General features: G+C 52.7%; 1 protein-coding gene across 1 annotated transcript in view; it reads left to right on the forward strand.

Annotated features, from left to right (window-relative positions):
- Positions 1 to 658: 658 nt before the first annotated feature.
- Positions 659 to 27,532, forward strand: part of NPHP4 (nephrocystin 4) — a gene marked incomplete at both ends in the record, with an annotated part of 125,357 nt that continues 98,483 nt past the window's right edge. Inside the window, 5 exons of the mRNA XM_082833172.1 lie at positions 659 to 793; positions 3,774 to 3,926; positions 12,924 to 13,096; positions 14,155 to 14,219; positions 16,996 to 17,151. Of these exons, the coding sequence (XP_082689298.1) occupies positions 659 to 793; positions 3,774 to 3,926; positions 12,924 to 13,096; positions 14,155 to 14,219; positions 16,996 to 17,151 (682 nt within the window). The remainder of the gene's footprint in view (positions 794 to 3,773; positions 3,927 to 12,923; positions 13,097 to 14,154; positions 14,220 to 16,995; positions 17,152 to 27,532) is intronic.

Genomic DNA, 27,532 nt, shown 5'->3' on the forward strand with positions numbered 1-27,532 from the left:
CAAAAGCTGTCCCCACCTGCCTTCACCAGCAAGACTGCATGTAGCTCAGCTGTCTTGGGTGCCGGACTTCAGGGTCCCCTTGAGCCAGGGCTCTCGTGATGACGTCTGGACCCGCTGGCCTTGCTCCTGCTCTGCCTGCCTTTTTGTATGTGTCTCAAGGTAGCTGCTCCTGTGGTGCCCGGGGCAGCTTCAGGCCGATGACCTCTCTGCTCTGAAGGCCACAGAAAAGAGTGTTTCCTTCTCCTAACAGAACCAGCAGAAGCTCTGAGATCATATCTCGTTGGCTCTGAGTGGGTCATGTGCCCCAAGCCACTCTAAGACAGCCCTGGTTCCCGAGGCCTGGTGCCCTTGTGCAGGGCTCGACCTCCACAGCTGGACAAAGCACGTGCCGGTCCCTAAATCAGTCACTGAGACCGGGATAGGTGTGCTCTGGTTGGCCAGGGGAAGGTGGCGTGGGCGCCAGTCTGCTGCACTGGGGCGCTAGAGGGTGGGATGGCAGAGTGTGGGTTGCAGGGGTGGTGGTTTCCCTGGGGTTCCCGGGAGGTCGGAAACTTTCAGAACTGCTCTAAGAACTGTGGCCCTCATAACTCTTTTCTTTATTTGAACATGAATGCCGCAGGTAGTCCTAGAGGCCCCCAGTGACCCTCAGACCGGCAGAATGCACGAGTGGCACAGGATCTTTGACCAAAACCTGCTGGTCCCTCCCCACAAACAGAGAGCACGCCAGCCTCTAAAGGAGTCGACGGCATTTCAGTGTGTCCTGAAGTGGCTTGATGGCCCGCTAATTAAGCAGGTAAAGAAATTGGTTCTTTACTGTCAAACGCACGCTGTCGCTGCTCTCACCTGAGATGGTATTGATTTTCACATGTTTATTTGAGTCTTGTACTGTACCCATCACCCCGGGCCTTGGCAGTACTCGGAGGTAAAGTGGTCCATCAGCAAAGAGGATTTGTGATTCAGCGACTCGGTCAGCACTTTTGGCCCTGGCTAAAAGGCTTCTTTTTGCCTACAGTGGAGCAATCTAAAAACCCAGGTAATTCGAGTTCCTGGGTTATTTCCTGACCAGGTTGTTTGCAAGAGGCGGCCTTGTGCATGGCTCAGCATGGCCGGCTTTCAGCCTGGCAGTCAGAATAGCAGGGGCGGAGCTCTGGGCATCCTGGGAGATGTGCCTGGGAGGTACCACCACCTTTGCACATTCAGGCCCTTGCTCTGTGGCTCTGCGTCCACCTGTGCCCTCCAGCTGCCAGGGGACCTGCCGGAGAAGCCGGCGCGTCTGTGCCTCCTCAGACCACCCACGGGATTGGATGGTCCTAGGGAGGCCCAGTGTCCTGGGGGGACGCACAGGAAGGATCCAGCCTTGCCAGTGTGAGCACGTGGCTTGGCAAGACTGTATCTTCTTCCTCTGCAGCTGGCAGGGTCGTTCTCCAGGCACGCAAAGCTGTCGGAGCGCTGGGTCTATTATTAAATCACTCGCATCCGTCCTGCATCATCACTTCGAGCCCTTTGATTGAGCACCTGCTGTGTGCTTGCCACCGTGTTAGGTACTGTGGTGATTACTGCTCTTACCACTTTACTTCTTAGCGCTTTACTTGTATTAGTTCACTTCATCCTCATGACAACCCCAAGATGTAGGTAGCATCATTGCCCCTGTTTTACAGAAGAGGAGGCAACCCGAGAGAGGTGACCTTGGTTGCCCAGGGTGACACAGCTCCAGCCGGCCAGCTGGGACTCCAACCTAGGGAGACCGGCTCCAGCAGTCTCCTGGCCTTCCAGGAGCTCACAAGATAGTGGACAGCAGGAATTTTGCAAAGGAGATTTTATTTATTTTCCCATTTTACTTTATTAATTCATTTTAATTTGTTTTTGAAAAGGTAATTCCCATAGTTCAAAATTCACAAGGGCGCACAGGGAAAGTGTATTGTCCCATGAAGTCCCCAAGGCACCCAGTGTCCCACCCTAGATACAGCCAGTGTTAACCTGTTTTCTGTACAACTTTCTGGAAATTCTAGGCAAATACAACAGGTAAATACAGTTGTATGTATTTTTCCTTTTTTTTTAACATAAATGATAGCTTATATTCTGTTCTATATCTTAAAAAATATTCTTAACAATATGTGTTATAGGTTGTTCGTGTTATTCCATGAAGAAGTTCTGACTCTTTCTTAAGACAGCATAGCTTTTCCTGTGTGGAGGACCTGTCATCCGTTCATTAGGCCCTTGCTGATGACCAGTTGGACTCCCTCCAGGGGTTTGCTCTTACAGACATGGCTACAATGCATAACTTCATGGACATCGCTTAAAAAAAATGCACACATATGTCTGTGGAATGATTCCTACAAGTGGTTTCGTGATGTCGGGTCACACATTTAAAGTTTTCACTTAAAACCCAACTAAAGTTGTTTATAAAAAATCACGCTGTAAACCTAAAGTGTATGTCTTCAAACCATACGTATGAAAGGAAAAGGATGGAAAAAATGCCGTGTAAACACTGAGCATAAGAGAGCTTTGTGGCTGTACTAATATCAGACAAAGTAGAGTTCAAGGCGAAGCATATCCCTAGAGATAAAGGGACATTTCACAGCGATGATGTCAGTCGGGAAGACGTGACGGTCCTAAATGTGTGTGTGCACCTACGTCGGGAGCCCCCAGAGGCACCCCCCGGGCTCGGTGACACACTAGCAGGAGGATTTGACATGACTCAGCACACAGTCATCCTCAGAGGACAGATTTATTTCAGTGAGAAATTACCGAGCAGGATGAGCCGAGCCAAAGGCGAATGGGGGGAGACGGGCGTGAGCTTCCGGGGTCATCTGCCATGGGAATCCCCCAGGACACACTTCATTCCCTCAGCAACAGGCTGCGACAACACCTGTGAAATGCTGTCAACCAGGGAAGCTCGTTAGAGACTCAGTGCCCACAGGCTCTAAAAACCTCAGGGCTTCTTGGGAGCTGGTCGTGTAGATACCCTCTGCCTAGCACGTACCAAGATTCCAGAGTCCCAGAAGGAGAGCAGGCGTGCAGCGTAAATCACTCTGTACAGGCAGTTTAGGTCCTGGGAGACGTTCTTATTCGTTAGGGTGGTGGGACCCCCACGTTCCCGGAGGAGCTAAAGGCCCAGCAGAGCCTCACTGCGGTACGCGGTGCTGCTGTGGGGAAAGGGCTGGTCTTTACAGCGTCTGGTGCCTTGTCTGTATTTGTGGCCATGACTTCTCAGTTCTCAAAGATCTGCTTTTCTTTTGCTCACACCCCAGCGCCACCCCCAAATAATTCTGGCAAGTTGAGTTTTTAGTTTGTGGTTCTATCAGGATGTAAAGGGTAAAACAGAACACAGAAAACCATGCAAAATAGGCTAAGCTTGAGGTAATTTGTTAACTCACATAAAGACAAACCCATAGTTAGCATAAGCTTCAGGTGTGCCTTGATCCAGAATCTCACGTGGTGTCACTTGGACTTGTTCTTTCTTGGCTCCACATGGCATCATGTGTGTCTGTCTCTGCAGCTCTGGCCTCTTGTGTCTCGTTGCTTCTGGGTGAGTCTCCAGCCTGTGTCTGGGCCCAGAGACTCCAGCCTCTGGTTGGCCAGGGGAGCGCCGTGTACTTGGACTCATAACCTCATCAGGACCACGGGCCGTGGGAGAGAGGTAGTTCCCCGAAAGGAACTGAGACCTAAGCTGGGGGATGGACGCTGAGTGGCCCAGTTCTCCGTGGATGGTCCGTCAGCACTTGCTGGCTCGTGACCTTGAGGACCCTCACGGCTGTCCCTTTGTCTCCTAGGCTGTGCTGGAGGTGCTGTCGGAGGTGGGCTGCCACCTGCGAGTGTCCCTCTTTGACGTGACCTACCGACACTTCTTCGGGAGGACGTGGAAGAGCCCGGCGAGGCCCCTGGAGCCGCTCTGCAGGCAGCCACCCAGGATCGACTTCAGTGAGGTGGGCGGGGCGGCAGGTGGGCGTGCGGGGTGGGCGTGCGGGGTACAGTAGACCTGGGGGCGCCGCCAGCACGTCCCAGAGCCCAGGAACGCCCCCGAGCAGTGGGCCCGGCTCTCCAAAGCTCGTCCTGGCGCCGGCCCCTGTTTCCAGACGGAATCTTGGGTGGAAGCCACACGCCCTGAGCGGTTCAGCTGGGAGTGGGGGGGACACACAAGGGGGTTTCGTCCCCTTCACGGAACGTTGCAGCTTTTGGAACAAAGTTAGGAAATTATCGATCTCATCTGACTCCCCTACTTTTCCTCTCCCCTTCTTTTTCTTTCTTTTTCGTTTCTTCTGCTTCTTTTGTTTTTTTAAAATGAGCAACTTGAGACTTAGCAGTAAAGTGGCTTACCCAGGTAGAAGGTAGCAGAGCCCGGAGCCCCTGCCTCTGCCTGCAGACGGGGTGCTCGCGTTGGCATCAGTTGGCGACACGATTTTGCCCACGTAGCTGTGTCTGGCCGCCCCGCAGACAGGGTTTTCCATCTTCGTTCAGCCGCACCAAATTCACAAACATCCCTCCGTCGCCTGCTGTCTGCTGGCCATTGCGCCGGGCGCCGGGGCGATGGTGCCGGGTGGACGGGCCTGGCGTGGTTCTCACCCTGGACAACTTGCAGTCTGCTGGGACGACACACCCAGGCAGGCGACAGAGCAGGTGCAGATGTGATAGGTTCTCGGAGGAGACAGAGCAGGTGCAGATGTGATAGGTTCTCGGAGGAGACCGAGAGCTGCTGCCCTGAAGAAGAAGGGAGGTGTGCTGCAGGCAGACCTCTGCGAGCTGGGCCCCGGGATGAGGAGGGACCCAGCCCTGGGGCGAGCAGGGCGGCAGGTGCCGCAAGCAGGGCAGGCCCCGCACGTGCCCGGGGGTGGGGGAGGGAGGCGTGGGGAGGCAGCCGAGGGTGGGCTTGGCGGGCTGGCTGGGCAGGGCCTTCCTAGGGACACTGGGCTCTTCCTCAAGAGTGGGAGGTGTCCCAGAGGTCTTCTTCCCGGCCGCTGCTTGAAGCTGAACTGCAGGCAGCGGGGTCCTGCGGGGGACGGTCACGGGTATCGGGAGGGTCAGTGCTGTGTTGGCGTTGTCCTTCCCGTGCGTACAGAGTCAGGGAAGCCCAGTAAGTGACAGTACAGTGAATAATGGAGGTGGTGGCAGTGACCGTGGCCATCCTGGGGGAGGTCGCCGTGCGTAACCAGACCAAGCGAGCCGCCCTTTTCTGTGGGGGGCAGTCCTGGCCCAGTCGTGAGGCCACCGGGTCGCGACTCTGCACTTGGCGGTCACCCAGGGTCGGGATGCCATGTCTTGGCGTGGATTGATCCTGGCTGGTCCCGTTACTGAACGTGTCGGAGAGGATGACGCCGCCCCCGGAGGTCAGGAAAATTAGATAAGGCCATGGGTATGTGTGTCCTGCGGCCCAGGACCGCGGCTAGTGTCCAGGCTGCCAGACGGCCTGTGAGGTGCCCCTTAGAGTCTGGCCGGAGAGAAAGGCTGCGTGTTGTAAACCGGGGAGTGACGGTGGGCGGCTGCTTAGGGTGCCGTCCCAGCTCAGGCAGTGAGTCGCCTTCACGCCTCTGACTTGGGGCGGTCAAGGCCCGGGCAGGAGCGCAGTGGCCCCGATGTCGCTGGGAGCCTTCCAGGGCCGGGCTGTTTGCATTCTCCTTCTCGGGTGGACAGTCAGGCCCCGGGAAGCCCGGTGTGGTGACAGTTAGTACGGTGACACAGGGTCCTCTCCTGGGGAGTCTCCACGGGAGAGGCTGGCTCCCAGCACCTTGGTGTGGTTTCGTCCCCGCCATCCGCCTCTGGAGGTCGGTAGATCATCTCTCCGCCTTGAAGAGCAATCCGGCAGGTCAGAGGCTGTGAGTGCCACCCGCCTTGACTGCAGGGATCGTTCTTGGGCCTTGTTTTCACCCCAGGCATCGGAGGGGCCCTGCAGGCTCCGTTTGGAAGCGCTGCTGTGTCGAGGGGATGGTTATGCTCTGAAGTCAGCACAGCAGCACTTTGCCGCCACTGGGGTCCCGAGATGAGCCCTCCCTCCGTGGCTTTCCCCTTGGCTTTCCCCGTGGCAGTGGCTGTCACAGCCTTGACAGGCCACGCCCGGAGGGCCTGCCCTGTCCCGCCACCAGCTGGGTGACTGTGAGCCCTGCAGAGTGGAGGTCGCGCTGCAAGGAAGCCTTCAGAGCTGCCGCTCCCGCTTCTGGACTCGTCCAGGGCTTAGCGCCCGTGCCTGAGAGGGCTTCTCGTGTGTCCCCGTGTCCTGGGAGCTGTGGGTCTCAGGCCTTTCCAGCTCACGGTTCAGGTCTGGCCTGAGCTGTGGGAGCCGAGTGCCGCTCCATCGTTCGTGTTCTGCCGAGTGGGGCATGGGGACGGGGCCGTGTGTTAGGGAGGACCACAGCCCTCAATGTTTCTGGAAGAATCTGCACCCTTCAGCCTTAGTTACTGAAGTGGAGATCGTAGCAAGGCTGGTGTGGGTGAACAGAGCATTTCTGGTTGGGAGCTGGTGTCAGAGCCACGGAATTGCTCAGGGAAGAGCTGTGCTCCAGCTGCTATGCCCAAGGCGAGCAGCAGAGGCCAGTGGTGCCCCAGGAACACCCATCCTGATGAGCCACTCGGCGGCATCCTCCTTGCCCAGCGCTTTCCTCCCACCCTTGACGTTCAGAGTTTAGTTAACTAAAGAGAATCCCCCTTCGCCGTGTGTGTGTGTGTGTGTGTGTGTGTGTGTGTGTGTGTGTGTGTGTGTGTGTACCTGCGTGCATACGTGTATGTACGTGTTTACATGAAGTGTGGAGCGTTCCCAAGGTGGCCTAGATAGGCAGGAGGGACTGGTTCTGCGGTCTCATCATCTGAGCAAAACTCTGCGTCCATACCTATGGGAATAGAGAGAAACACAATTTGCCCTTTTTTGAGGTGATTCTGAAATTTGGTGATGATCTTCTTCTGATTTTACTAATTGCCTGGGTTTTTCTGGTCCTGCCGATCAGCCGTGGCTTGGGGGTGATACGACGGGAGGTTGCCAGCTGCCAGTAGCGGGGACCATCTTTGGAATCGACATGGCTGTCCCGCCTACACGTGGATTCCTGAATCAGCCGCGTGGGCTCTGGGTTTTGATTGAGTTGTCACTGTAATATGCAGCCCTGAAAGAAGATGTTGTTTTATTACTTTGCAAACAACGTCCTGAGGAAAGACTTGGGAAAAAAGAAGTCCTTCCTTGAGCCCGAGCTGGGTGTTTCTTTCTGTGAGTGATGAATTCCTCATGCTGCGCTCAGATCCCCTCTTGTCCCAGCCTCTCGGCTCTGCCTGGCGGAGCCCAGGGGACCAGCTCCAGACCTGTCAGCTCTGACTCAGAATTAGGTGCTCCCCTTCAAGACCGTCCTCGGTGGAGGGGAATTGCCTTTCACTTGCACTGAGAGGGTTGATCGTTCATTCAACCTCTCAAAAGATATCTTTAAAAAATAATCCGGGGGGCTTCCCTGGTGGCGCAGTGGTTGAGAGTCTGCCTGCCAATGCAGGGGACACGGGTTCGAGCCCTGGTCTGGGAAGATCCCACATGCCGCGGAGCAACTAAGCCCGTGAGCCGCAACTACTGAGCCTGCGCGTCTGGAGCCTGTTGCTCCGCAACAAGAGGCCGTGATAGCGAGAGGCCTGCGCACCGCGATGAAGAGTGGACCCCGCTCGCCGCAACTAGAGAAAGCCCTCGCACAGAAACGAAGACCCAACACAGCCAAAAATAAATAGATAAGTTAAAAAAAAAAAATCCGGGAGGCCAAAGTACCGTGCAGCTCCTACACTTTCTTTCTGAGATGGACATAATTCTCCCTTAGATTCTTTCCTTAACTAACCATGCTCAGCCTTTCAGTGACAGGCTCATTTCTCCTCCTTTATTTATTGTATGCAAATGACTGGCAGGAATCCTAGTGGTTCTTCACAGGCAGCCGGAACCCGGACCAGGAGATGGTTCCTCCTGAGCCCATCACAGCCCGAGGTGCTGCTGAAGTCACAGGCGGATCCCTGGCCTCCGGGAGACACAGTTAATTGGGCTGCTTCCTCGTCCCATCGCCAACCGAGAGCAGCCAGCTGCTGAACGTGCTTGTTCGTCAGAGTAATGAGAGTGCGGTGACTCCCTTTAAAAGTGGAGGCTGTCCATAAAAAAGAATGAAATGATGCCGTTTGCAGCAACACGGATGGACCTGGAGATGATCGCACTGAGGGAAGTAAGTCAGGCAGAGGAAGACAAATACCAGATGATGTCGCTTATATGTGGAACCTAAAATAGGACACAAGTGAACTTATCTACGAACCAGATACAGACTCACAGACACAGAGAACAGACCTGTGGTTGCCAAGGGGGAGATGTGGGGGAGGGAAGGATTGGGAGTTTGCGGTTGGTAGGTGCAAACTATTGGATATAGAATGGATAAACAGCAAGGTCCTAATGTGTAGCACAGGGAACTATATTCAACACCCTGTGATAAACCATAAGGGAAAAGAATATAAAAAGGAATGTGTATATATGTATAACTGAATCATTTTGCTGTACAGCAGAAATGAACACAACATTGTAAATCAACTATACTTCAATAAAATTAAAAAAAAAAAAAGTGGAGGCTGTCAGGGAATGTCAGCATGTCCAAACGAAACTCTGGGAGGCTCTGCCGTGCCTTGGTTAATCTCCGGGTTCTTGAACGTGCCTTACCCTCTCCTTACACCTCTCACATGTTCCAAGAGCTGCTCCTGATGCAGTCTGCAAAGCAGGAATCCAGTGTCACTCCCGGGCACCGTCTCTACGGAGAGAGCCTGGCCTCAACCGTGTCACCCGAGGAGGGCTTCTCTCCTCTCCAGCTCAACAGAAACCAGTCCTTGGGGACACCAAGCCAGGAATGGACGGTGGTAGGAAGGGGATAGAAATGAGTGAGTGAATAGAAGGGCAAAGGATATCTCTCCGTGATGTTTCCAGCAGTGGGATTTAGTTGTACTGTGTGGTGATTTAACTGTCTACTACGTGGGGACAATAGAAAGCTCTGAATTTGTCAGCTTATGCTGTTGTGTTCATCACAGTCTCCTGGGGGCGTATTTTTGCTTCGGGCTGTAACTGGGTTTGCTGTTTCTGAATAAGCCAAGCCATCGTTCTCCAGGCGGGAGCAGGACAGGCCTTGGCCTCGGGGGCGGGATCTGGTGTAGGGGGACAAGGGCTGAGTCCTGCTCCATCACTTACTGTGGGGTCTTAGGCCAGTTGTTTAAACTCCTGACTCTGAATTCATCGTCCGTGCGTGAGGGACAGCAGCGCCCATCTCCTAAGGGTCCGGAGTGTAAACAGTAGGTTCTTCCCAGACAGGCGCCCAGGGAGCAGTAGGTGTTCACTCAGCAAACACTGGCTGGGGGTCCGCTCTGTGCCAGGCTCTGTTACATGAGGAGCTGGACGCGCCCGGATGGGTGAGATGGTGTGTGGTCGTTTCAGCCGTGGTGGGGCTTGCGTTGTCACTGTAGATCGGGGCTTGTCAACCCTGGCTCCGCGGACACTTTGAGCCAGATAGTTCTCTTGGCGGGGGGCTGTCTCCAGGGCTGTGTCCCTTCCTGTGGATAATGGTGGACCCCACCCCGGATGAGCAGAAGCTCCTGACTTCGGAATTAGAGATTTTGCATCTTCCCAGATGCTTGGAAACTTTGCCTGGCGAGCTCACCGTGCTTGGAGCGCTCAGTCTTGTGGTGGCTTGTGTGCAGGAAACTGCCCTGAGCCTCAAGTGGAAGGTTGAGCTGGTAGGTGTTGGCTGCAGGAGGGATTTGTGATATAGTGACCTTCCTGAAGACATCCTATTAAAGGTTTATTAAAAAAAAATGGTTTGGAAGGCACTAGTTTAATTTCTGATCCTCTCTCCTGTGGCCTTGGCCTCAGCCTGGGACCGAAGAGCACGTGTCACTTAGGGCAGGTCAGGCGGAGGTGCGGCCGGCGACGCGAGGCCGCAACCTCTCCATGAAGGCACATCCTCTGAGGCCCGATCGTGTGGGCGAAAGTGGAATCTGGGCCCCGAGGCAAAGCGGTGTCCGTGTGTCTGAAGATGAAGGCATTAAGACAGGAGCATTTCTGTGATTTATTAATCTGTTTCTCCTGTCAGAGAGGCACCTTGTCAGGGGTGGCTGAGTGAGATGTGATGCGGGGGGAGCCAGAGCCCCGCTCTGCCATCTCCCGCGGCTTCTCTCGCAGGTAATTGGACGGGCTTGACTCTAGCTTTTAATCGTGCAGTGGCAGCCCATGCATCTGCGAGCATCCTGCACGGCCTTCTTGAGGCGTCCTGACGCTGGAGGGCTTGTTTGCAGTGCTGCTTGACCGCGGTTGAGATGTCTGGCCAAGCCCACGGGGCTGGGGGTGGGGGAGTGCCTGGGTTCCAGGTGACTTGGCCCTCCTGGGGACCCCCCCAAACACACACACACACGCACACACACACACACACACACACACACGTGCACACATGGGTTGAAGCTGCAGAGTTGTGTGGTTCATCCCAGGAGGCTTTTGCTTCCACCGACCCTCCGAGTTGGTCGGCCCTGGGCAGGGTGTGCATTTTCTACCTGCCTAATCTAGCCTTTACCTTTGAACTTTGAACTTCTTGAGGGCTGGATCGCGTTTTCTAGGTTCCTTAGAAATTCTTTAGCACGCACTGTGCCCACACTAGAGGGGCAATAAATGATGTTTGGAAAAGCATCCGTCCTTAACCAGCAGTAGGGATGAGACCTTCAGACCTCGTGTCGCCTTGTGATTCACGGAGCTTCCAAGGCCGACCCTCCTGATGACAGTGGGGTCTCTGGAGACAGACCAGGGGGCTCCGTGGTTGGTTTGGTCTCAGAATAATCGTTTTCAGTGGTAAAGGAAAGGGAGAGGCAACAGCCGTGAGTCCACATGTGGGCCGTCCCCAAAGCAGCTGGTCCCCCACCTCCAGGCAAAGGATTTCCTCTAAGCTGGAGGCTTGTTGCTGCTTTGCATCAGAGCTGACAGTGTTTGTTTCACCGCCAAGAGGAAAAGTGGGTAGTGTTCATAAAACTGATATGCACAGGTGTACATATGAGAGGTGAGATAATGACAAACTTGACTTTACAGCAGGCCTTTTAAAACAGTTCTTGAGTCTTGGAAACGGAAACATAATTCTCTCTTAGTCCAACTGCCTGTCAGCTGTAAGTGGTCACTATTTCATCATTTTGCAATAAAAGATAATAGAATAACGATTTATATCTCGTGGCTGATGTTTTAATGTGTCTCTCTGTTATCCTGGGCTGACAGTCTGTGATTACAGTAAACGTTTTCTCGGTGACACCATGGTAATGACTCGTTAATGCGGGATTGTTCCAAGTTTAAGTCACGTTGCCACAGCCCGGCCCGGCCCAGCCTGGCCCTGCCTTGGGGAGAGGGTGGCCTTTGTGTTCTGCTGGTAACTCTACACCTGGGCTTCGCCCCAACAAGGACGCTGGGTTCCGGGGACCACTCGGGTCCAGAGCCTCAGGTCAGCGCTGACCTGGGCTCCTGGGACGCTTGTTGCCCATAGATTCGCAAACCCAGTTAGTGCCTCCATTTCTGTCTTCTGTGTCTACGACGTTTGTTAGCTGAGAGCAACTGCTTTGGATTTCAGGAGATCGGAAAACAGCAGCAGAGGGAAGGTGCTTCCATTCCCACTTGGGAGGGTGCATCTCAGCGATGGGAGCTGGATTTGACCCGCCCGTGTCCCCCCCTCCCCATGGTGAGAGTGAGGGCTGCCATCTGTACCTTAGAGGATGGAGAGGCTGCAAGTGGGAAACCTTTTAGGAGCAATTTGAGTATCACCTACTTGGCTTGGGTCCACAACTCCTATAATAAAGAATCCCACCGTGGGATCTCCCTGGTGGCGCAGCGGTTAAGAATCCGCCTGCCAATGCAGGGGACACGGGTTCGACCCCTGGTCCGGGAAGATCCCACATGCCGCGGAGCAACTAAGCCCGTGCGCCACAACTACTGAGCCTGCGCTCTAGAGCCTGCGAGCCACAACTACTGAGCCTGCATGCCACAACTACCGAAATCCTTGCGCCTAGAGCCTGTGCTCCGTGACAAGAGAGGCCACCGCAGTGAGAAGCCCGCGCATTGCAACGAAGAGTAGCCCCCGCTCACCGCAACTAGAGGAAGCCCGTGTGCAGCAACGAAGACCCAACACAGCCAAAAAAAAAAAAATCCCACAGCAATATTCATCATTAAAAGATGTTAGTTGGGCTCTGAACTGAGGATCCTGCTTAGTTTATTTTTATTTTTTTATTTTTGCGGTACGCGGGCCTCTCACTGCTGTGGCCTCTGCCTTTGCGGAGCACAGGCTCTGGACGTGCAGGCTCAGTGGCCATGGCTCACGGGCCCAGCCGCTCCGTGGCATGTGGGATCTTCCCGGACCGGGGCACGAACCCGGGTCCCCTGCATCGGCAGGCGGACTCTCAACCACTGCGCCACCAGGGAAGCCACCTACTTAGTTTAAACAAAATTAATTCGGGTGCAGCCTCATGGTATTTCCACACGAAACAGGGATTAGAGTCAATACTGGCGAGTTGTGATTGCAGTTTGACGGCGGTGTTGGATGGAACGGCTCAGCGGGTGCGTGGGTGCGGTGGGCTACTTATGTCTTTGGGCTCGTGGTCCTTCCGGGTGATGGGCATGGGGTGCGAGGCTGCCCCAGCCCCTTTGTTCTCCAGAGGCTCTGGGTCTGTTGGCATTTTCTGTGGATGGGTAGGTCCCAGAGGAGAAGCAAATAGTTTGATGTCCCAGATGCTGGGCACCCGGGAAGGAGGAGCTGTGAGGGGGTCGCTCACTGGGCCCCTTCTCTTCTCTGGCGCCTGGAAGGGATGCTGCTCCCCACGTGGCGTGTTTGTGGCGTTGACGTGACAACGGGGAGGGAGCGCACCTGTGTTCCTCCGTGTTTCTTCTCTGCAGCTCGAGAGCGTTCAGTCCGTCCCTGGCTTCTCTTTTGCAGCCCTTCTATTTTCACACGTCCTTGAACCACCCTAATATCGTGGCCGTGGTGGAAGTGGTCACTGAAGGCAGGAGACGGGACGGGACCCTTCAGGCTTTGTCCTGTGGGTTTGGAATCCTTCGGATCTTCAGCAACAACTCGGAATCTCCTACGTCTGCCCCGCAGGACAAACGGTATCTGCCCCGTTTTCCCCGTCGCTGGGGTTTCTGGCGTCTTTCTGTGGTGATTTAATGGCTCGTTATTTGTCCAGACTAGAAAGCTCTGAATTTGTCAGCATGTGTGTTCATCACAGTCTCCCGGTGGTATTTTTGCTTCGGGCTGTAACTGGGTTTGCTGTTTCTGAATAAGCCCAACCATCGTTCTCCAGGCGGGAGCGGGACAGGCCTTGGCCTCGGGGGTGGGATCTGATGTAGGGGGACAAGGGCTGAGTCCTGCTCCGTCACTTACTCCTGTGGGGTCTTAGGCCTGTTGTTTAAACTCTTTGAATTCATCTTCGGTGCAGCGCCCATCTCCTAAGGGTCCGGAGTGTAAACAGTAGGTTCTTCCCAGACAGGCGCCCAGGGAGCAGTAAGTGTTCACTCAGCAAACACTGGCTGGGGGTCCGCTCTGTGCCAGGCTCTGTTACTTTAGGAGCTGGACGTGCCCGGATGGGTGAGATGGTGTGTGGTCGTTTCAGCCGTGGTGGGGTTTGCGTTGTCACTGTAGATCGGGGCTTGTCAACCCTGACTCCGCGGACACTTGGGGCTGTCCCGTGCAGTGTACAAGGTCTCGTAGCACCCCTGGCCTCTGCCCACTAGATGCCAGGCAGCCCCCTCCCCGCCCAGCTGTGACAGCCAAAAGTACCTCCAGACTTTACCAGACATCCCGACGGGGGCAAAATCATCCCGGTTGAGAACCACCACTCCAGACACACAATCGTGGAAACCCCTCAAACGTTGTTTTCTTGGGACATCTCCAAGCATGACCAACTCCCCAGGCATTGCTTTCTAGTGCTGAGGTTCTCAGGCTGCACTCGGGCCGTGCTGTGTGTGTGCTGGACATGCTTGGCCACGAGTGCTGAGGGCTCACGGATCTGATGCTGGCCTCAGCCGTCTGTTTCCCACGGAGGGTCGAGAAATCTCCTGGAGGTGTGGTGCTGGGGTCCCCAAGGCCTTCCTTTCGAGAAGCATAGCTGACATCCCATGAGTAAACGCAAGATGCTGACCTGCATCTCATGGGTCTTGTTTTGCAGGTTGAGACTGTATCACGGCAGCCCCCGAGCCCTCCTGCACCCGCTTCTCCAGGACCCCATAGAACGTAAGAGACGAGGCCTGGCCAGGCCTGCTCCTACTGTCCTCAGCAGCACCTGTTCGTCATATGACTTTCCTGAGTGTTAGAACCTCATCAGCTTAGCTGAATTGTTAATAGATTTGGGGAACATGTAACATTGGGCTTGGAGTTCTGACATAATTTGAAGATCAGAGACACACGAGCCTATAAGGATGGTGTAGCCGTGTGAAGACGACCCCATGGGGGCCACCTGGTGGGAGGGCTGTTGGCCTCCTTGCCCCTAGGGTAGCAGCTTTGCCCCCACGTGAAGTAGTTGCTGTCCATCACTGCCCAGCGGCTGTCCCAGGAAGCCTTTGACCGTGAAGTCCGTGGGTCATCTCCACCACAGCAAGGTGTCCAGTGGTGCCAAACGAGAGTGGCATCTGCAGGAGCACCTGGCATGCATGGGCCCCGTGCGGAGCGGCCGGCCTTAGGGCAGAGTGGGCTTCCTGCCCTGCCTCTGTGGCTTCTCCTCCCGAGCCGTCAGGGTACCCGTGGGAGGGACCTGCGGCCCCCTGGCTGCCGGCCGCGTGAAGGGTGGACGGAAGGGCGTGCGGTGAAGCGGGGGGCTGGGCTAACAGGCTGTTTCAGGGGCCCGTGTGGGCTCTGCTGGCCCTCGGGGAGTGTGGACGGGGGCCAAGCGGTGAAGGTGGGTCTCTTTGGCGTGGTGGGGGGGGTGACTTTCTGTCTCTTTGCGATGTTGCCCAGTTTCCGATGGGCACCCAGCGGGTGTGAAAAACCCAAGCCTACCCCGACCCGTCCACTCGCTCTGAATTTGGTGAAAATCTCACGATAGAGGAACAATCGGTCAGAAACTTGGTTTTGTTGATACAGACTGGCTTTTAGGTTATTTCGCAATTGAATTTAATCATTAACCTGCCAGCGTTTTCTCTCCTGAAGTATCCTTAGACTCAGCACCTTTCCAACAGCAGACACAGCCCCCAGGTTGGTTCCAGGCCCACGGATCTGGGCGCTGGTGGAGGGTGTGGGAGCTGCGGCCGTGTGAGGGGGGCCTGGGGAGGGACCGCCACAGGCTGTCAGCGCATCATCTCAGGGGCATTTCTAAAAGTGCAGGGCTGTTTTTCTTGGATGGATAATGCAGTCACATGACCCAGCATTCAAAGTACTGAATAGTATGAAAAGGTTCAGGTGAGGTCTCCTTCCTCCTCTGCTCGGCCCTTCACCTGCACCACAGGTGACCTTCCTCTCTGGGATCTTGTGGGTCCTTCTAGGTCCTCTGATGACACACAAGCACACGTGCACTTCCCTGTTCTGTTTTTGCCCCCGTTTACTTGTCCCAGACCTTTCTTATTTCCCTTAATGATTTATCTTGGAGGATATTTCATATCAGTACCTAGAAAGCATGCTCATTCTTTTTTTTTTTTTTTTTTTTGCGGTACGTGGGCCTCTCACTGCTGTGGCCTCTCCCGTTGCGGAGCACGGGCTCCAGACGCACAGGCTCAGCGGCCATGGCTCACGGGCCCAGCCGCTCCGCGGCATGTGGGATCCTCCCGGACCGGGGCACGAACCCGCGTCCCCTGCATCGGCAGGCGGACTCTCAACCCCTGCGCCACCCGGGAAGCCCCGTGCTCATTCTTTTTGCAGCTGTGTGGTATTTCATTGAATTGCTGTTTGTGATTGAACCAACCCACCCCAAATGGACCCTTGGGGCAGTTCTGTAAGAACAGAGGGTTGAAGGCTTTGCTGCAGTGGACATCTGCCATTTTGCAAGTGTGCACGTGAATCTGTAGGGTAAACTCCCAGAAGTGGGATTGCTGGTCTGAGGGCCTGTGCATTCACAGTTTTGTGTTATTTCCCCTGTTTGCCCTCCATAGAGGTTGTACCAGCGTGCTCACCAGCCAGCCATGTAGCAGAGTGCCTTTCAGGGTACTTAACATTTTAAAGTAAGCACATCCCATGTTTGGAGTGGTTAGATATTAAAAATCTGTTTTTCGATAATATAGTTTTGTTTTTCTAACGAATATTTAGTTCTTTTCTTATGAAAGCACAAAGCACGCCTCAGGAGGTGGTGAGTCCCCTATCAGTGGAGGAAATCAAGCCCAGGCAAGATGGACCATTTGATGGGAATGTGTTGAGGGCATGTCTGTGGTCCCTCCCAGCCCAGTTTCTATTGACGCCCTTCCGTCCACTTTCCCGAGTGCTCTGTATCTGAGCTCTTCCCAGTGGTTCCTTTCTCTAGGACGCTTTCCCTCTTCCCACTTCCCCTAGCACGTTATCCGAACCTTCCTTGGGGTTCGGATCCCGTTCTCCTGTGTGTTATGGATGTCGGCATGCTTGTGTCTTAGTCATCCCAGAGGAATGGTCCTTCCTTGAGGACAGGACTCTGTCTTGGAGGCCACTGGCCACCCAGGGCCTAGTCCTGCTGCTTTGTGGGTCTTGACGGATGCAAGGCTGAGACTGAAAGGGATGCAGGCCTCTGGTCAGAGGACCTTCTAGGTTCCCTCTGATTATGGGAGCAAAAGCGATGCCTGACTTCACTGCTCTTGGGGAAGAGGTGAGCGGAGAGATTTTGTTATGTCGGATCAAAAACAAGTATCTCTTTAGTTGCAGTTTTACCAGTGAGAGTTATTTAAGGATTGATTCTTTTTTGCTCTTTGGCTGAGCAAACAGAACAATTCCCTTGTCTACCTAGAAAAATACTTTTCCTGTTTGTTGAGTTCTTTTCCAAGATGCTCAGTTTATTGGTCGGTTTGGCCGAAGGTGCCTTGGTTCGGGCTGTCACAGGAGGTGTTTTCTCCCTCAGAAAACAAGCACATGACCCTCATTGAGAACTGCAGCCTGCAGTACACGCTGAAGCCACACCCGCTCCTGGAGCCCGTGTTCCACCTTCTTCCCGAGAACCTTCTGGTGTCTGGTCTGCAGCAGATACCTGGTCTCCTTCCAGCTCATGGAGAATCGGGTAAGGGCTCCTCTGTTTCTGTCTACTTGGTGAGTCTCTGTTAGTTCATGGTCAGACCTTGCAGGAACTGGGGCGAGGGCTGGCTGGGCCCCCCAGCAAACAGCCTGGTGGTGGGGGGAGGGGGAGGAGGGGGAGGGCAGCAGTGTTGTCTCGTTCGCAGCCCCTTCCTGAACACACCTCACATCCCTCAGGTCATCTCTGCCTTCTCTCCTTGAGAAATGCTTTCATAAGACAAATAGCCCATGTCTGTATGACTGTGGCCAGAAAAACCACTGTTGCTACATCCCACCCTTACTGGGCCACCATGTCAGTGGCTTAATTATTATCAGTTTTTAATTGTGGTAACATAGACGTAACATAAAATTTACTGTTTTAACTGTTGTCAAGCGTGCAGTTCAGGGGCATCAGGTACATTCACACTGTTGTGTAACCATCCTCCCCGTCCACTTGCAGAGTCTTTTCATCGTCCCAGACGGAAACTCTGTCCCGCTAGATGCTGACTCCCCTTCCCCTCCCCAGCCCTGCCCCCCCCTTCTGCTCTCTGTCTCTATGAGTTGACTCCTCTAGGGACCTCCTAGGCGTGGAATCCTCCTACAGCATTGGTCCTTTTGTGACTGGCTTATTTTGCTGGGCATAACGTCCTCAAGGTTCATCCCTGTTGTTCTGTGTGTCGGAATTTCCTTGCTTTTTAAGGCTGAATGGATGGACCACATTTTGTTTATCCATTTACCTGTGCATGGACACTTGGGCTGTTCTGCCTTTCAACTTGTGAGTGAAACTGCTCGATTACTTTGGAACTGAAATTCATGGGACAGGCTCAGGGCTGTGTCTGGGTGTGTTTTAGAAGTTGATTCTCCTGGTGGGTGTGGGTCAGCCCTTCGCAGCCACCAGTCACTGTGAGGGCTGCTCTCCTCTCAGGTCCTGCCGACGGGCCTCCCTCCTCGGTCTCATGCTCCCTCTGAGTACTCTTGGGGGCTTTTTCCCTGGCCGTCTGGGAGAATCCAGGAGGAGGGACCGCACCAGCCTCCCCACCTGGGGCTGCTGGAACCTCTGGTCTCGGTGGGCCGGCTGCAGCTCCCATCCAGGAGGGGCAGGATGTGGCTTTGGGTGTGAGTGGCTGGGGAGGAGATCTGGGAGGTGCAGAGTGTTTGGCTCAGAACAGAGACACTCAGGACCCAAAGAGACGGCTCAGCTCCAGGAGGGAGAGTGTTTGTCTCGGTGACAATGTCCCTGCGCGTGGCCTGGGCGCTGTGGTCTTGTTATCTGAGTTCATGAACTCCTGGGACGGGTGCACGGTGGTCATCACCATCACAAGGTCACTGTTTCTCCAGCGTCTCGGAGAAGAGACGATGATACATGAGAAATGACCAGTTAACCGTGAACAGGAGCACGTCCTGGGCGGGGGATGGAGGGGGTCCCAGGTTTGGATCTGCCGTGGGTCACCAAGCTCTAACCCTCCTGAAGCCCCCCATAGGCAGCCGTGTTGCCCTCTGCGATGCGCCTGTGTTCACCCAAGAGGGAGGGAGGAGAAGTTAAAAGTTACAGGCAGGCAGAGGGAGAACCTCCTTCCTGGTCGTGCTGTTGGGATTGAGAGGGTGGAACCTGCATCCGGCTCTGAGCCCCCCTCCCACTGGTCATGGGGGCGCTGTCAGCACCGCTGTGACTACGCGGGTATCAGGCATCTATGTGCGCACCTGCGGGGAGCTCAGCTTCTATGAGTCTTTCTGACCTGGGATTCTGGGAATTTAAACAGAATGTTCTCGAGGCCTGAGTTATATCCATCACCAGTGGGTGTCAGTAGAACTGCAGATACAACATGAAAGTACGGAAGCGGAGCTCGGGCCTGCTTCTGCGTCCCTCCTGGAAGGCGAAGGAGAAGCTCAGATGCCCAGACAGGCCCCGCGTTTGTTCTCAGCATCTCAGGTCGGACCGTGGGAGTCAAGGGCCGTGTTACAGAGAGGAGTTCTGGATCCAAGGAGCGTGAGTTCAGCTCCGGATCCTGAAGTTCGTGTTTTCGGAAGAGCTGAGCCCCTCTGGCCTCCGGTTTGCCTCCCTGGAATGGAGCGGCTGCCACTGGGCACTTTTAATCGATGCAGGTGGTGCCTGTAAATGGCAAAGATGGAGGACAGTTTACGTTGTTGATGTTTAAAAACAAATGGCCGGAATTGTCTGGTGGGCGGGCAGGAGCCGCCGTCACCCGTGCAGGAGCCCCGCTTGCTCCTCGGGGGAGGGGCCGAGGGCAGCCTCCCCTCCGTCCCCGAGACCGTCTGGGAGCAGAGACCCTGTTGCTCAGCCCTTTCTGACAGCGGTTATTGTCTCCGTTATCATTTCTGCCCAGGATCTTACGGGCTTTTGTGACTCATCTTTGAAAAAGGGTTTCTTGGCTGGATACTGTCTTATGGCCCTGAAAGGGCCCAGGCAGGGACTGGTGCTGGCGTCCGTGGTGCTGGGAACCGGGGATCGCTTGTCTAATTTGCAGAGGGTTTGGTTATATTTGGGTGCCGCGTTGGGACTCGGATATTTGTTCCTTTGTAAAATGCCACAATACAGGAGGAGTGAGTTGTTTTCCACTGAAATGTGGACTGAGGTCACTGCAGGTTCACACACGGTTTTAGTTAAGTGGGGCAGCCTCGCAGCAGCTGCAGGAGGTCTGGCTGGCAGAGGTGGTGAAGGGCGCCCCGGGCACCTTGCTGGGCAGTCAGTGCAGGGGGCTCACTGCTGTCAATCACCCCTTGTCCCCTGCTTGGTCTGGCTCACTGCCGCTGCTCCCCGGGATCCCATCCTCCCTCCCTCCTGTATGTCGAGCATCGCCGTGGCAGCTCTGTGCCGTGCGGGGCAGTCCCGGGGCCAGCCCGCCCTGCCTGACCCACCAGCCCGCTGACTCCAGCCCCGGCTTCGTCATCTGTTAAACCCAGCTCGGCAGCGCTGTCCGCGGAACTGACTTGCCCGTCTGCCCCGTGGCGGCTTCCCCTATTGGTGTGTCCCCGGGCCCGCCCTCTACTTACCTACCTGAGGTGGTTCCCCAGCCCCGACCTGCCGGCGCTGCATCTCAACAAACAACATCAAGGTCCTGGGTGGGGCCCCGCACCCCAAGCCTGAGCACCTTGTGTAGAGGTGGGGTTCTCCCCGCAGGCTTCCCAGGCTGTGCTGACGGCCTGCCCTCCCCAAGTCTGGGAGCGTGGCTTCTAGATTCCTGGAGTGACCACGGTCCCCTGCAGAGAGGGAGCGAGGGGGACAGGGCTTCCCGCTGCCGCTGAGAGCCGGGGGCTGGTGATCCTGCAGCCTAGACCCCAGTCCTTTGCGCCCTCTTAGGCCAAGGACGGGTTCAAGTGACAGAATTAATCTTTACTCAATGAATTCGGTAAGACTAAAAGTTTTCCCTTCCAATCTCACTCCTAGAGAAACCACTGCTAACAGCTCGGTGTGCGCCTTTATACACGGATGGGGTCATTGACTCATTCACTTACTTGTGGATGGCTCAACACGTATTTGTAGAGTAGATCCTGTGCGTGGCAGGCCTGTGCTGGGGCTGGGGGTGCAGCCCTGTATTCCCAGTGGAGCATCAGGGCATCTTTCCCAGATGAAGGTAAGCGAGGGCCAACCTCACAGTCTAACCACGGTCCTCACGGGCAGTGGGAGGTGTTTCAGAGCCGGTGTGGACCGGCTCAAGCTCATTTCCACTCCTGCCTAAATCGTTCCTAGATTTCGCTTGCATTCTGTTGCCTCTGTTGCATTCTGTTGCCTCTGTTGCAGTGTTCTCTCTATCTTGTGAGGTGCATTCTGGCGAACGAAATACCCTCGGCAAGAGAGCCATGTCCCCAGGAGACTGGGGTCCGCGGGTGGGGGGACGTGGTTAGGGCCTAGCGGGGAGCTCCTTGGGCATCTCGGGTGTTTCCAAGCGCTTCCCTGAAGGGTGTCGCTAGGGAGGGGTTCTAGCGGTCCCCATTTTCTCTGCAGTGCATTCAGGGGAGTCTCAGAAGAAGATGGATCGTTGTGCAGTAGGGTTTGTCTTCCCACGGGAGCACTGCTGTTGCTGGGAGTTGCAGCCCTGTCCAGAGACTTGGCAACAGATCAGTGAAAGCTTGACCCAGTTACAGAGCACGAGGGTCAGCAGTCCCCACCACCGGGAGGTCAGCTCTGCTGAGTCCCCTTGTGTCTGTCCTGGCTGCTGACGCTGGTCGGTTGAATGACTGAATGACAATGTCAGACGGCAAAGCTGTGCTTTGTGGGCGCTGCTGGAATGTTGGGGAAGAGCCCTGAGGCTGGCGGTGGTGCGCCTGCTCTGCTCCTGGCCCCGTGTGATGGCTCCAAGCCTCTGCTGTGGCCGGTCTCCTCTGTAACATGGGGACATTATGAGGACCTGCCCAGAGAGGGACACAGGGCGGGTCCAGCGAACGTGAGCTGCTGTTCTTCAGTCAGGCAAGTTCTGCCTTGAGTTGAGCCAGAAGGCTCCTCCGACGTGGCCACCCTGTAGCTGCCGCAGGACACCTGGGAGGTCGGATCTGTCTCCTGTGGGAGGGCCCTTCAGGGCTCTTCTTTCTTCACTTGTGGCTTCTGGAAGCTTGCGGAGCGGGTCCCCGGCCAAGCCAGGCTTGGAACTGGGCACCTTGCGTTGGGAAAGGCGTTGGTTCTGGCTTTTCCTTCTGTTCCTGTGGCAGCCTGCAGACGGGGGTCTGGCTGGTGGCTGTTCTCTCTGTTCCAGTGCTTGTTGACCGTGGAGTGACCCCTGGCTTGGGGGCCAGGCAGACCCTCTGCGGGAGCAGCCCCGGGGGGAGGGCACTCATTTCCCACTTACGCTTCTCTGGAAGCAGGACTTGACGTGGGGGGAAGGTTAGCAGGTAACATGTCGGGGTGTCCCTTTGGGGTTGGGTGATTTTGCTGCTCAGCACGGGACTGCTGGGGAGAGCGTGCTGGGTGCAGCCCGTGTGTCCTTCCCTGTGTGTTCAGTGGGTGCCCCCAGGCTGCTCTCTGCCCCAGAGATGAGAGAATGGGGTGTCCGGGGGGTCCCGGCTCCCTGGGCTGAGTGATGGAAGCCCAGGTGGGGGGCAGGGTGGGAGGGTCCCGACAGCGTCAAGGCCGAGAGTGTGTGTGTGGGTCCTGAGTGTGGGGTGGGGGGAGGTAAGGGGGTCTCACCAGGAGTACAGGGATCTCAGGGGCTGCGGCTACCTCCCTCTGGTGGAGGGGCGTGGCCGCCTTACCTGGACCCCCCACCCCCACCCCCGCCACCCCCGTGACTGCCCACAGAGCCCTGGGCCACTTGAGTCTGAACACATGTTTTGGCCAAGAGTTTAACTGCGATCAAGAGGAGGGGGATTGTTTGGTAACCAGCAAACGAGCCTGTCCGTGCTTTAAAGCAGCGAGCAGGGTCATGCAGCTCAGGGTCACGGAAGAAGGCAGCGGTCTTGTGTTAAAAATGCTGAAATCACTGGAGGAGGATTGCAGACGCATGAATTAACTTGCAGAATGCAAATAATATGGAGTCTGCAAAACAAGGGAGTGACAAGCATTGTTCACGCGTCCCTCCCACTTCCCTCTGCTCTGTCTCTGCACACTCACCTCCTGCTCTGAGTCCCGCCAGCATCACTCCCTGAAATCCTGCAGGGACAATCTGTACCTCCTCCTGTCAGCGGAGGCCCCGGGTTCCTGCGCCTTGCTGCAGGAGGTGGACCGTTCGCCCTGCCCTCCAACCGCCCTCCCCCCCCGCCCCCTCCGCCGGCCCCGACGGAGGCTCCCAGTTCAGGATGTGCTTCGGACACTCGCTTGACCATTTCATGAAAGGTTGCAGTTTATATATTTCTGCACTTAAAAAAAATCGTGGTAAAGTAGACGTGTCATAAAATGTACTCTTCTAACTGTTTTTCAACATGCAGTTCCGTAGCGTTAAGAACGTTCACATCCTTGAGCAACCCTCCCTCTCCAGAACGTTTTCCTCCTGCAGAACAAGACTCCGCACCCATGAAGCGCTAACTCCCCACCCGCCGCCCCCCAGCCCCTGGCAGCCTCCATTCTCCTTTCCATCTCGGAATTTGACTAATTTAAGTACCTCATATAAATGGAATTATCCAGAACTTGTCTTTTTGTGACTGGCTTATCTCACGCAGCATAATGTCTACAGCGTTCATCCACGTTGTAACATATGGTAGAATTTCCTTCCTTTTTTAAGGTTGAATGATATTCTGTTGTGTGGATGGACCCCATTTTGTATGTCTGTCCATCTGTGGATGGATACTGGGTTGTTGCCACTTTTTGGCTACTGTGAATAATGATACCTGCACTTTTAATTGGGTCTGATTCATCAACTGACCTGCTTTAAACGATTAAAAAATGATGAAAGGAATACATAAACTTTCTCAGAAGCATCAGTCAAACCTAGCTCAGATTTGTGATAGGGAAGGCACAGAAAGCCACAAAGAGGGAAATAAGATAATCTGTGGTTACTGCCTACAGATATACATGCATAGGCCACCATCAAAAAGTCTATAATAATAAATGCTGGAGAAGGTGTGCAGAAAAGGGAGCCCTCCTACACTGTTGGTGGGAATGTAAATTGATACAGCCACTGTGGAGGACAGTATGGAGGTTCTTTAAAAAACTAAAAATAGAGTTACTGTATGATCCAGCAATCCTACTACTGGGCATATATCCAGAAAAGATGGAAACTCTATTTCGAAAAGGTACATGCACCCCAGTGTTCATAGCAGCACTATTTACAATAGCCAAGACATGGAAGCAACCTAAATGTTCATTGACAGGGGAGTGGATAAAGCAGATGTGGCACATGTATACAATGGAATATTACTCAGCCATAGAAAAGAATGAAGTAATGTCATGTGCAGCAACACGGATGGACCTAGACATTATTATACTAAGTGAAGTCAGAGAAAGACAAATATCATATGATATCACTTATCTGTGGAATCCAAAAAAATATACAAAGGAACTTATTTGCAAAACAGAAATAGACTCACAGACTTTGAATACAAACTTATGGTTATGAAAGGGCAAAGCGGGGGAGGGATACATTGGGAATTTGAGATTGACATATACACACTACTATATACAAAATAAACAACAAGGACCTACTGTATAGCACAGGGAACTATATTCAATATCTTGTAATTATCTGTAATGGAAAAGAATCTGAAAAAGAAATATATATATATATCTGAGTCACTTTGCTGTACACCTGAAACATTATATATCAGTCATACTAAAATAAAAAAAAAGAAAAACAAGAACAGAGCAACTACTCCGAAAAATGATATACATGTATACATGTAAATGCGTATATTTTAAATAAAATTGTCATCAAATGGACTAATAATACACAGGTTTTTTTTTTTTTTTTTGTGGTACGCGGGCCTCTCACCGCTGTGGCCTCTCCTGTTGCGGAGCACAGGCTCCGGACGCGCAGGCTCAGTGGCCATGGCTCACGGGCCCAGCCGCTCTGCGGCATGTGGGATCCTCCCAGACCGGGGCACGAACCCGTGTCCCCTGCATCGGCAGGCGGACTCTCAACTACTGCGCCACCAGGGAAGCCCATAATACACAGTTTTATATGTTGTTTTTTTCACCTACAATATCATGATTACTTTTTGATTATTAAATAATCTTAGAGAATATGATTTGTTTCTCATTTTATCTGAATGAGCCATAGATTATTTAAATTCTCCTATTATTGAACATCTGGTGGTTTCTTATTTTTGACTCTGTTATAAATAATGTTCTAATGAGTATTCCTGCAAATAAAGTTTGCTTCCATTTTGATATATTGCTAAATAGATTCAGAAGTTGCATTACTGGGGCAGAAGGTGGATATGGACATTTTTAAGGCTCTTGACACACAAAGTTAGAGAAAATTGCCTCTTAGCTGTACTGATTTATAACCTTTCAGCAAGGTAGAGTGTTCCTTTCACCACAGTTTCATCAGCATTGAGTCTTTTTTTTTAAACATCTTTATTGGAGTATAATTGCTTTACAATGTTGTGTTAGTTTCTGCTGTATAGCAAAGTGAATCGGCTATATGCATACGTATATCCCCATATCCCCTCCCGCTTGCGTCTCCCTTCCACCTTCTCTAACCCACCCCTCTAGGTAGTCGCAAAGCACCGAGCTGATCTCCCTGTGCTATGCGGCTGCTTCCCACTAGCTATCTGTTTTACATTTGGTAGTGTATGTATGTCAGTGTAACTCTCTTACTTCGTCCCAGCTTACCCTTCCCCCTCCCCACGTCCTCAAGTCCATTCTCTACGTCTGTGTCTTTTTTCCTGTCCTGCCCCTATGTTTATCAGAACCATTTTTTTTTTAGATTCCATATATATATGTTAGCATATGGTATTTGTCTTTCTCTTTCTGACTTACTTCACTCTGTATGACAGTCTCTAGGTCCATCCACCTCACTATAAATAACTCAGTTTCGTTTCTTTTTATGGCGAAGAATGTTCCATTATATACGTGCCACATCTTCTTTATGCATTCATCTGTCGATGGACACTTAGGTTGCTTCCACGCTCTGGCTATTGTAAATAGAGCTGCAGTGAACATTGTGGTACATGACTCTTTTTGAATTATGGTTTTCTCAGGGTATATGCCCAGGAGTGGGATTGCTGGGTCGTATGGTAATTCTATTTTTAGTTTTTTAAGGAACCTCCATAGTGTTCTCCATAGTGGCTGTATCAATTTACATTCCCACCAACAGTGCAAGAGGGTTCCCTTTTCTCCACACCCTCTCCAGCATTTACTGTTTGTAGATTTTTTGATGATGGCCATTCTGATGGGTGTGAGGTGATACCTGGTTGTAGTTTTGATTTGCATTTCTCTAATGATTAGTGATGTTGAGCATTCTTTCATGTGTTTGTTGGCAATCTGCATGTCTTCTTTGGAGAAATGTCTCTTTGGGTGTTCTGCCCATTTTTGGATTGGGTTGTTTGTTTTTTTGAAATTGAGCTGCATGAGCTGCTTGTATATTTTGGAGATTAATCCTTTGTCAGTTTCTTCATTTGCAAATATTTTCTCCAGTTCTGAGGGTTGTCTTTTCGTCTTTTTTATGGTTTTCTTTGCTGTGCAAAAGCTTTTAAGTTTCATTAGGTCCCATTTGTTTATTTTTTGTTTTTATTTCCATTTTTCTAGGAGGTGGGTCAAAAAGGATGTTGCTGTGACTTATGTCATAGAGTGTTCTGCCTATGTTTTCCTCTGAGAGTTTTATAGTGTCTGGCCTTACATTTAGGTCTTTAATCCATTTTGAGTTTATTTTTGTGTATGGTGTTAGGGAGTGTTCTAATTTCATTCTTTTACATGTAGCTGTCCAGTTTTCCCAGCACCACTTATTGACGAGGCTGTCTTTTCTCCATTGTATACTCTTGCCTCCTTTATCAAAGATAAGGTGACCATATGTGCGTGGGTTTATCTCTAAGCTTTCTGTCCTGTTCCATTGATCTATATTTCTGTTTCTGTGCCAGTACCACACTGTCTTGACTACTGTAGCTTTGTAATATAGTATGAAGTGCAGGAGCCTGATTCCTCCAGCTCCATTTTTCTTTCTCAAGATTGCTTTGGCTATTTGGGGTCTTTTGTGTTTCTATACAAATTGTGAAATTTTTTGTTCTAGTTCTGTGAAAAATGCCATTGGTAGTTTGATAGGGATTGCATTGCATCTCTAGATTGCTTTGGGTAGTATAGTTATTTTCACAATGTTGATTCTTCCAATCTAAGAACATGGTATATCTCTCCATCTGTTTGTATCATCTTTAATTTCTTTCAACAGTGTCTTATAGTTTTTTGCATACAGGTCTTTTGTCTCCTTAGGTAGGTTTATTCCTAGGTATTTTATTCTTTTTGTTGCAATGGTAAATGGGAGTGTTTCCTTAATTTCTCTTTCAGATTTTTCTTCATTAGTGTAAAGGAATGCAAGAGATTTCTGTGCATTAATTTTGTATCCTGCTATCTACCAAATTCATTGATTAGCTCAAGTAGTTTTCTGGTGGCACCTTTAGGATTTTCTATGTATAGTATCATGTCATCTGCAAACAGTGACAGTTTTACTTCTTTTCCGATTTGGATTCCTTTTATTTCTTTTTCTCCTCTGTTTGCTGTGGCTAAAACTTCCAAAACTATGTTGAATAATAGTGGTGAGGGTGGGCAACCTTGTCTTGTTCCTGATCTTAGAGGAAATGGTTTCAGTTTTTCACAATTGAAAACCATGTTGTCTGTGGGTTTGTCATATATGGGCTTTATTATGTTGAGGTAGGTTCCCTCTATGCCTACTTTCTGGAGAGTTTTTAATCATAAATGGGTGTTGAATTTTGTCAAAAGCTTTTTCTTCATCTATTGAGATTATCATATGGTTTTTATCCTTCAATTTGTTAATATGGTGTATCACATT

This window comes from Leucopleurus acutus (assembly GCF_964270905.1).
Source record: "Leucopleurus acutus genome assembly, chromosome: 2".
NCBI lineage: Eukaryota > Metazoa > Chordata > Mammalia > Artiodactyla > Delphinidae > Leucopleurus > Leucopleurus acutus.